This window comes from Salvelinus alpinus, chromosome 38 (genome assembly GCF_045679555.1).
Source record: "Salvelinus alpinus chromosome 38, SLU_Salpinus.1, whole genome shotgun sequence".
Lineage (NCBI taxonomy): Eukaryota > Metazoa > Chordata > Actinopteri > Salmoniformes > Salmonidae > Salvelinus > Salvelinus alpinus.
Genome location: NC_092123.1, coordinates 6,339,040 through 6,350,223, shown reverse-complemented (window position 1 = coordinate 6,350,223; position 11,184 = coordinate 6,339,040). Strand labels below are relative to the sequence as shown.

Genomic DNA, 11,184 nt, shown 5'->3' with positions numbered 1-11,184 from the left:
TCCCATTACAGATTGAACTTTTAGAGTGTACTTTTTAATTGATCATAGATCAGTCTATATTTAGTTTCTACTCCCACCGTCCTTAGGTCTACATCATCACAGGAGCTGGAGGAAATAGCCTACAATAGATCCCTATATCTAAGCTATATCCTTCCTATCTTTGTCCCTGTCCCTTTTAAAAACAACACAGACACTGCCTTGTCTTGACTATTCATGTTGGCGAGGCACAAACCATTGACATGATACAGTATTTTGCTTATCTAACAGAACCGCCTATCCTTTACATCCTGACCTGTCAATTCTCCTCTCTCGCTTTAACCATTGGGCTCCGGGAGGGGGAGGGAGGGGTTGGGGGAGGGGGTAAAGAATGTATGGTATGTGTGGGCGTCAACAAGACGCAGTTTATGGGGAACGACAAATTGAAACAATGTATTAATTTGCGTATTACATGTATCTTTCATGGTAGTGACTGGTTATCTGTTGATTGTAAAACATTGAAACGTGTTCTGTATTCAGAATAGTAATACTAACCGTACTCAATAGCAAGGTTATTTGATTATATATTGAAACGTACCTCTAGTGTATGCGCAATGGTTTGGTCTGTGGAAGGCGGGACTCAGGAGCGGTCAGCAGGACGTCGTAGATCAATGAACTGAAGTGAGTTTTCTGCCTGGGTTGGACGACACTTTGGTGGGATTAAACCATATAACCTACGCAGTGTAGCCTATGTCAGGTAGCCTACAGATGTGACAACGCGACAAGGAAATTTGAATCAGGATCGAAAACGGAAATACCGGAGTTTATTTCTAAACCGGTCGATATGCGGATTTTGTCCAAATAAACCCACTGGATTCTAATAAACGGGTCTGCATGTAGCTTCATTTTTTGGGAGTAAACAAGCTTTTTATCTCGGAATAACTGGAATAGGCTATCCAGGATGATCTTTGCAAATACTGCCAACCCGTTGAAGAGCACATATCGGAAGCAGGTAGGCCAAAAAAGCCCTGGCTGGGATGGTCCAAAACGGTTCCATAAGTCCCTTGAACGCATCCAATTCGAGTGCGCGTACGGCCCACTGTCTTATCACCTCAGTTAACACGGTCACTAGAAGCGACAGTCGTTATTACAATGTTATAACACCGCTCACCGACAGTCAGGTTGCAAAGTCATGTAGTGTGACTGTCAGTAGCGCGCTACACTACATTTTGGTCAAGTCTGTTCTGTGAATTAGTGTCCATTTTATAGTATCGGCTTTGTCCTTGAATTAGCATTACAGAATAGCCTATCTAGCAGCTTTTATTGTATTAGGCCCTAATGGCTTATAACAACCATCATCCAAATAGATTGATTCCCTAAATAGGATTTAAAAAACTTACATTCAGATACGCATCGAATTGCTCATTCAGAAGGTAACTGATGAAGGGATAGGCCTATATGATTTATGATAGAATTACGCACTCTTTTACTGGAGGACAGAGGGAGAGAGAGGTCCTCCATATGGTCCAGGTAACCCAGGTTTAGATGTTGAACATTTGTTAGGCCTACTGCTATAATAACATTGCTATAATGTTCACAAGAAGAATCACCTATACACTGAACATACACGTTTTATTTCCCCAGTTTTTCAAAACGATATCCCCAAGTCTTGGACGGGAAATACATTATTTCTCCAGCATGTTTTTAATGAAAATAGGCCACACAGGTCACACAAATGTATGGCATTTAAATTGTAGTTCATATGTCCCATTTGTTCGATTCCTTGTAGGATTGAATAGGAATGGAATAGAACGGAATAATATAGAATAGTTTTGATGCAGACAGAAGCCATGTAGGCCAACTACATCTTCGATTCCTTGTTGGTATTGATAGAATAGAACATGTTCTGTATAGGCCTGCTTCACCACCTGAGTTAGTTTGCCCTAGTAGGCCTTCTAGTGAGTGGCATGCTCAGCTTCTGCCTAATGTGGGTCAGTGTGCTGGAGTGAACATGGGTGTTCATGCATCTATAATGAGCCTTTTCAGGTGTAGCTACACATTTGTATTTATTTGCTTTATTCAACCTGTATTTAACTAGGCAAGTCAGTAATCCAGTGGTTCTATACCACTACTCTGTTGTAGTTCAGCACTGATTCAGCCATCTAGTCCACAAGATGGAGGTGATTGAGATTTGTAGCTATATCCGCCCTGAATGATTCCAATAGGCCTAATAATCAGGTTGTCATGTAAATGAGTTGGTACTTCAGTCCTTCTGTACCACTCCACACTGTAGTTCACCACTGATTCCAACCTGGACTCAGGGGTAGAGGTAACATAGTACATGTAAATCCGAGACACTCCAGTTAGTATGATATGTTACGGTTTCGTATGGTATGTTTTAATTTGTGGATGTCCATTATCCATTTCGTATGATATGTTACAAATTACAATTCGTATGATATGTTCCGAATTGCAAATCATACAATATATATGTTACAAATTGCAATTCGTATGATATGTTCCGAATTTCCAAAACTTATGCAATGTTACGAATCCCAACTTGTTGTGGCTAATGTTAGCTAGGTGGCTAATGTTAGCTAGGTGGCTAATGTTAGCTAGGTGGCTAATGTTAGCTAGGCTAGGAGTTAGGGGTTAGGTTAAAGGGTTATTAAGGTTAAGGGAAGGGTTAGCTAACATCCTAAGTAGTTGCAAAGTAGCTAAAAAGTAGTAAGTTGTTGCTAATTAGCTAAAAATGCTGAAGTTGTCCGTGATGAAATCCAAACACGCAACCTTTGGGTTGCTAGACGTTTGCATTATTCGTCCGATGCAGAAATCGTTGTGCCATTTCCTTGTTGCTAAAACTCTAATTGGGGCGGCAGGTAGCCTAGTGGTTAGAGCGTTGGACTAGTAACCGAAAGGTTGGAAGATCGAATCCCTGAGCTGACAAGGTAAATATCTGTCGTTCTGCCCCTGAACAAGGCAGTTAGCCCACTAGGCCGTCATTGAAAATAAGAATTTGTTCTTAACTGACTTGCCTAGTTACATAAAGGTAAAATAAAAAAAATTGTTAGCCTAAATAGTCTGGGTGGCAATTTGATTAATTGTTCAGCAGTCTTATGGCTTTGGGGTAGAAGTTGTTAAGGAGCCTTTTGGACCTAGACTTGGCGCTCCGGTACCGCTTGCTGTGCGGTCTATGACTTGGGTGACTGGAATCTTTGACACCGTCTAATATTTCGGTCCTGGATGGCAGGAAGCTTGGCCCCAGTGATGTACCATGTTACGTCTAGTCTATGAGACCGGGCTGCTGATTCAACCATCTAGTCCACAAGATGGAGGTGATGGTGTGTAGATCCTGTCGGTAGGCTTAGTATATCTCCGCCCGTAAAGATATCCATAGGCATAATCATCTGGTGGTTATCTGAATTAGTTATGCAGTGGTTCTTCATTCTTTGCTTCGTCAGTGATTCTAGTCCACAAGATGGAGGTGATTATGTGTGCATTCTGTGGGTAGGTTTGGATAGCTCCATCCTAAACAATATCAGTAGGCCTAGCCCTAATTCAATGTGGTGGCCATCTTAATGTAATTTAGCTCACTCACCATTTTGTTTTGGTAAATATGCATTCAAATGGTGGAAGGCAGAATATGTTTCTTCTTAATTCACAGTTGAATTGGACTGCTGCATGCCATTCTAGATTTTTCTAGAGTGGCTTCTGCAGGGTTGGAGCTATTTTAATGAGTAAGAGGAAGGAAATGCCTTGCAGAGGAGGGCTCTGGTTTGCCTCAGAGAATGTGTGGTAGTTTCCCACTGACACACCAGACCAGACTGTAGTACTAGGAAGGAACTGTGATGGAAGGAGTGTAGACAGCACCCCACGCAAGAATGTCACCAGGGAAATAGCCTAGCGGCAGGTAGCCTAGCGGTTAGAGCATTGGCTCAGTAACTGAAAGGTTGCTAGTTTGAATCCCTGACCAGAAAATGTGACAAGTCTGTTATTGTTCCCTCGAGCAAGGCACTTCTCCTTAATTGCCGTGAGTAATGGGGGAGTTAGGATATGCAAATACACATTTCCAATTCACACATATAAGGAAAACTATAAGCATAGCCTATAGTGCATTCTACAATGCATAGAACCAGGGTGAGGAGTTGTTCCTGACCATGTGACGAGGAAAAACTCCTACCCCTATTCATCTCATTATATTCCACTGCCGACATTCTGGAGCTTGGTGAAATGGAAAAACTCCATGCTACAAAACTCTAGAAAGAACAGTAGTGCTGAAAGTCTTTTCACCAGGCATCATGGGACCCATGTCGTCCAAAAAAGTTCGACTTTTAACTCATCTGTCCATAGGACATTCTTCCCGAGAGTCTTGATGATCATCCAGGTGCTTTTTGGCAAACTTGAATCAACTTTTTGGATGACATGGGTGCCATTATGTCTGGTGAAAACCAAACACTGCATTCCACAGTAAGAACCTCATACCAACGGTCAAGCATGGTGGTTGTCGTGTGATGGTTTGGGAATGCTTTGCTGCCTCAGGACCTGGACGACTTGCCTTAAAGGAACCATGAATTCTTCTCTGTATCAAAGAATTCTACAGGACAATGTCAGGCCATCCGTCTGTGAGCTGAAGCTGAAGTGCAGCTGGGTCATGCAGCAAGAAAATTATCCAAAACACATAATCAAGTCTACATGAAAATGGTTAAAAAGCAACACATTTGATGTTTTGGAATGGCCTAGTCAAAGTCCAAACCTAATCCCAATTGAGATGTTGTGGCAGGACTTGAAACGAGCAGTTCATGCTTGAAAACACACAAATATCCCTGACTTAAAGCAGTTCTGCATGCAAGAGTGGGCCAAAATTCCTCCACAGCGATGTGAGAGACTGATCAACGACTACAGGAAGCGTTTGGTTGGAGTCATTGCAGCTAAAGGTGGCACAACCAGTTATTCAGTGTAAGGGGCAATTACTTTTTCACACAGGGGAATTGGGTGTTGCATACTGTAACTTTGTTAATTAAATAAAACAATTTAAAAAAAAATATATTTGTAAACTCAGGTTCCCTTTATCTAATATAATTTTTTTTGGAAGATCTGATAACATTCAGTGTAAAAAATATACAAAAATAGAGAAAATCAGAAAGGGGGCACATACTTTTTCACGGCATTGTGTGTGTGTATATATATAACACTGAACAAAAAATATAAACGCAACATGTAAAGTTTTGGTTCCATGTATCATGAGCTGAAATAAAAGATCCCAAAATGTTACATACGCACAAAAAGAATTAAAAAAAAAAAGTGTTTACATCACTGTTAGTGAGCATTTCTCCTTTGCAAAGATAATCCATCGATCTGACAGGTGTGGCACATCAAGAAGCAAATTAAACAGCATGATCATTACACCTTGTGCTGGGGACAATAAAAGGCCACTCTAAAATGTGCAATTTCATCACACAACAACATGCTAAAAATGGCTCAAGTTCTGAGCGTGCAATTGGCATGCTGACTGCAGGAATGTCCATCAGAGCTGTTGCCAGAGAATTGAATGTAATTTCTCTACCATATGCCGCCTCCAATGTCGTTTTCGAGAATTTGGCAGTATGTCCAACCGGCCTCACAACCGCAGACCACGTGTAACCACGCCAGCCCAGGACCTCCACATCTGGCTTCTTCACCTGCGAGATCGACTTGAGACCAGCCATCCAGACAGCTGACGAAACTGTGGGTTTGCACAAACGAAGAATTTCTGCACAAACTGTAAGAAACCATCTCAGGGAAGCTCATCTGCATGCTCATCGTCCTCATCAGGGTCTTAACCTGAATGCAGTTTAGCGTCGTAACCGACTTCAGTGTGCAAATGCTCACCTTCGATGGCCACTGGCACGCTGGAGAAGTGTACTCTTCACAGATGAATAGCTGATGCACGAGCTCAACAGATTACACAAACTCACCACTACTGTCAGTTCTAGTAGGGCCGTGTAGCGTGTCTAGTGCTGACAACTACTATATGCCCTTCAGTGGTGTAAAGTACTTAAGTAAAAATACTTTAAAGTACTACTTAAGTAGTTTTTTGGGGTATCTGTACTTGACTATTTATATTTTTGACTACTTTTACGTCACTACATTCCTAAGGAAAATTATGTACTTTTTACACAATACATTTTCCCTGACACCCATAAGTACTCGTTACATTTTGAATGCTTAGCAGGATAGGAAAATGGTCCATTCACACACTTATCAAGAGAACATCCTTGGTCATCCCTACTGCCTCTGATCTGGCGGACTCACTAAACACACATGCTTCGTTTGTAAATGATGTCTAAATGTTGGAGTGTGCCCCTGGTTATCTGTACAATTTAAAACAAGAAAATCATTCTGTCTGGTTTGCTTAATATAAAGAATTTGAAATGATTTACTTTTGACACTTAAGTATATATTTAGCAATTACATGAACTTTTGATACTTAAGTATATTTTAGCAATTACATTTACTTTTGATACTTAAGTATATTTTAAACCAAATACGTTTAGACTTTTTACTCAAGTAGAATTTTACCGGGTGACTTTCACTTTTATTTGAGTCTTTTTCTATTACGGTGTCTTTACTTTTACTCACGTATGACAATTGGGTACTTTTTACACCACGGATGCCCTCACGTTAGTGTTGGCGCTACAATGATATGCATTGACCCAATATGTGACTGTGTGTAACTCACGGTGGTTTGTCAGTTGATTAGGGCATGAGTCAAATAACGCGCACACATACATCCTTCTTATTTCCCTGCTGCACTCACACATAATATCACAATACAACATTAGAACGTCATCATGGGCGGGGTGTCCAAAACCAGATGGGAAATGACTTGATAAGATGGCATACACTGTACTCGAAAAAACACATCAGGATGTGTTTATAGTCTGTGTGAAATAGAATCTCAATCTCACGTCACCAGCTAAGAATGGCACTGTCATGTCATAAGCTTAGGTTGATTCAGTTATATTATAGACTAGCTTGGGGGTGGGGTGGGGGGGGGGGGGGTGCACTGTTTTGCCTTGCGTGTCAAGAAGGGGAAGCTAGGTATATAGCTGAGCCGTGTTGACAGTCTGTGCTCAGTGTGCCGTGGGTCTTATCAGCTACCTGCGTCTCACCTTGAGTAGAAGCATGAAGAACATCGTGGTACTGTGTACATTTCCTGACGGGAATTGACATGACTGTAGACTGTTGTGTGTCCAGGAATCCGCTGAGGTTGTTGTGTTCTGTTGGGGAGGGGGGATGTCCTAGATTTCCCAGATGTATTTTCTGGGTGTGGCACAAAGGCCTCACTGGAGGCCATGTTTCATATTTCCGTAGGCAAGGGACACCAGTTTGTCTCTGTGTGTGTTTGTGTGTCTGTGTATGTGAGGGTGTGTGTGTGTCTGTGTATGGGTGTGTCTTTGTCTGCGTGCATATATGTGTGTGTTTTTGTCTGCTTACCGGTGTGTGTGTTTAGTCAGTGACACTGTGTGTAGCTGATGTCCTCTTGTCTCTCCTGTGTAAATATACAGTGCCCTCCACTTATATTGGCACCCTTGGTAAATATGAGCAAAATGGGCTGTAAAAAAATTTCTTTGCTGTTTATCCTCTTGGTCTTTCATTCAAAATATTCACAAAAATTGAAGTAAAATGATTGGAAAAGTAAATGAAATAAATATTTTTCTCCCAAAACATGTTTGCCACAATTATTGGCACCTCTATAAATTCTTATGAGTAAAATCTAACTGAAGTATATTCCCATGCATATTTTACGTTTTTAAGTTGACCTGCGTGATTAGGAATACTTAAGTGGTAAGCCATGACTTCCCGTTTCACTGGGGTATAAATATGAGGTGACACCCAAGCCAAGTTCCCATAGTCATCCATCACAATGGGAAAGACCTGAGAATACAGTAATGATGTGCGACAAAAGGTTGTTGAGCTGCACAAATCAGGAAATGGCTATGAGAAAATAGCTCAACGGTTGAAAATTCCCATTTCCACTATCAGGGCAATAATTAAGAAGTTTAAAGCAACAGGAGATGTTAACGATGGTCCTGGAAGAGGACGTGTGTCTATATTGACCCCACGCACAGTGAGGAGGATGGTTAGAGTGGCCCAAAAATATCCAAGGAGGGGTCAGAAAGTCTCCAAAACTACGACCAGACGCCACCTACGTAACCACAAGTTGTTTGGGAGGGTTGCAATAAAAAAGCCTTTGCTGTCATCAAACAACAAACTCAAGCTCCTACAGTTTGCCAAACGTTACTGGAACTTTCAATGGGACCGGGTTCTATGGTCAGATGAGACCAAAATAGAGCTCTTTGGAAAACAAACACCAGAGGTGGGTTTGGCATAGTCAGAAAGATAGCCATGCAGAAAAGTACCTCATCCCCACTGTGAAGTATGGTGGTGGATCTTTGATGGTGTGGGGCTGTTTTTCTTCCAAAGGCCCCGGACAACTTGTTAGGATACATAGTATCATGGACTCCATGAAGTACCAGCAGATATTAAATCAAAACCTGACTGCCTCTGCTAGGAAGCTTAAACTGGGCCTTGGTTGGATCTTCCAGCAGGACAATGAACCAAAGCACACCTCCACATCAACACAAAAACTGTTCACTGACCACAGAATCAAGGTTTTGCCATGGCCACCCCAGACCCCTATAGAAAACCTGTGGGGTGAGCTGAAGAGGAGAGTCTACAAGCGTGGACCTCAGAATATGAAGGATCTGGAGAGATTCTGTATGGAGGAATGGTCTCAGATCTGTTGCCATGTGTTCTCCAACCTCATTACACATTAGAGGAGAAGACTCAGAGCTGTTATCTTGGCAAAGGGATGTTGCACACAGTATTGAATGAAGGTGTGCCAATAATTGTGGTACACATACATTTTATAAAAATATTTGTTTTATGTTAAGAATAATTTTTTTCTTTCAATTATTTTTCCTTTAATTAAAAGTTTGATTTTTGTGAATATTTTCAATGAAAGACCAAGAGGATAAACAATAAAGATTTTTTTACAGCCTGTTTTGCTCAAATAGGGTGCCAATATTAGTGGAGGGCACTGTAACTACAAATGTGTCTGAGTTGAAACTCGTCTCGGATTTCCATTTCTTTCCTGGTTGACGGAGGACAACAGAGTGACAGTGTGTTTACTGTGTACCTGACAGTGTCTTGTCTCTTCCTTGCAGTCGTACCCCATGGCTCCAGCCAGCCCCAGCACGGTGAGCACCAGCAGCAACAGCAGCACCACAGGATGGGACCAGCTCAGCAAAACGAATCTGTACATCCGTGGCCTGCCTCCAGCAACCACTGACCTGGACCTAGTCAAGCTCTGCCAACCGTGAGTACTGCTCAGCACACACACACACACACACACACACACACACACACACACACACACACACACACACACACACACACACACACACACACACACACACACACACACACACACACACACACACACACACACACAATCACATGTATAAACATGAAAGCACACACACACACACAGACACACACACACAAGTCTACACAAGCACTGATTGACTGACACACGTTATTATGATGAATTAGAACAGCTTGTTCCAGCTATATATGCCAATACCATATTCAAGTGGACCACGCATGAACCAAGCATAGAGGCCACTAGCTAGCACCCTTCCAATCAACTAAACCACGGGAACCAAGGATTAACCAACTGTGTTTACATGATACTGTCTCTGTAGAGACGAGAGATTAGGGAACGTGACTGTTTTCAACAGTATTGGGATTGGTGAATTCAGCAATTGTCATGTTTGGTTGGGTTTGTCTCTGCGCCTCTGGCCTCTGCTGGACCACAAGCATATGGAGCGAAGCATTCAACCATGTTACCAGGGGCAACAGCCGCTGTTGCCGTGTTGTTTGCTTGTGTTTTGCTCCCAACGGTGTTCGCCTGCTCACCGGCACAAAGCAGAAACGAAAGAGCCTTTCATTGCAACCAGGCTAATGTTAGACAAGCGTTTAGACCAACCAAAGTATGATGCACGTCCTTAAAATACCAGTTCCGCAAAACGGCTTGGCATCATTTCAACTCGGGCATTTCCGTCTGAATTTGAGCATAGTTTATGACACGGGCTGTTTTTCAGGTACCTTAACATGGAGTGTTGACATGAACAAATAGTTAGGCTATGCCAGGCATCTATTGTTTTCTCTTTGGACTAACGTCAGGCTGCTCTTTGACATAATGTCGGCTGTTGGAGCAATGTTTGTTTTCTCTTTATATATCTACATCCCACCACACATATTTGACATATTCTGACAACTGGATGAATGTAGCAAGGTCCCTATGTGGGGGGTCAATTTGTTATTTTTACAGTGCCCAAAGCTTTCAGAGATGTATATATACATTTGTATGCTACTTGTGTAAATACTGCAATGTGTGTTCGCAAGGATTGCATTAACTTCTTGTCTTTAGTCTGTTGCGATTATTATTCGGAAGTGCCTTTTAGTATATCAGTTAGTATGAGGGTTTAATTCGGTTAAAGACACAATGTGGTTAAAGACACAATGATGAGTTGATTCTCTTAAATGAGTCTACTGAAATAACATGGTGTGCTGTGTGGTCATCCGGCTCGATATGTTCCCTCCAAGCCTCACACCCCGGTTGCCTCACCCGCTTAAATGGCTGCAATTTTCTTCAGCGATGATGTCATGCATTCTTGTGCAAGCCTAGCTAGCGTTCTGACTCCCAGCCCTTGTTATATAAGTTTAGCAGTAGATCGACACTGTTTGTGATATAGGGCATACAGTATTTTTTAAACAACTTCATGTATTTGAAGGCAAAATGAACCCCCCAGCAAGCCAAACTGCGAAAGTGGTAGAAATGACGTAACTACAACCATATTTGGGCTGTAAACTGAATTGTATAGACATCATTTCAACCAGCTTTACCCTTTGAGCCTTCTTAGCACATACTGTACCAAATAGAGAGGATCTGTAGATTGAAATATAGTTTGACCTTTAAAACAATAATGTATGCATATTGTAATGATAATCAATACAATTAAAGGATAAGAGAGCAACATCCTATTAACATTTGAGTCTTCTTGTGTTCAAAGATACGGCAAGATCGTATCGGCAAAGGCTATCCTCGATAAAACAACTAACAAATGTAAAGGTCAGTACCATGTATTCTAATATTTATCT

At 41.7% G+C, this 11,184-nt stretch overlaps 1 protein-coding gene across 14 annotated transcripts in view; it reads left to right on the top strand.

The window, feature by feature from the left end:
- Positions 1-499: 499 nt before the first annotated feature.
- The window catches only part of LOC139566486 (RNA-binding motif, single-stranded-interacting protein 1-like), a 29,064-nt gene continuing 18,379 nt past the window's right edge, over positions 500-11,184 (top strand). For 13 of the 14 annotated variants that reach the window (XM_071387736.1, XM_071387732.1, XM_071387726.1 and 10 more), the window contains exons 1-3: positions 664-988; positions 9,186-9,337; positions 11,097-11,155. In XM_071387736.1, the coding sequence (XP_071243837.1) occupies positions 938-988; positions 9,186-9,337; positions 11,097-11,155 (262 nt within the window). In that variant the 5' untranslated portion in view covers positions 664-937. The other variant, XM_071387737.1, reaches the window with a different exon arrangement.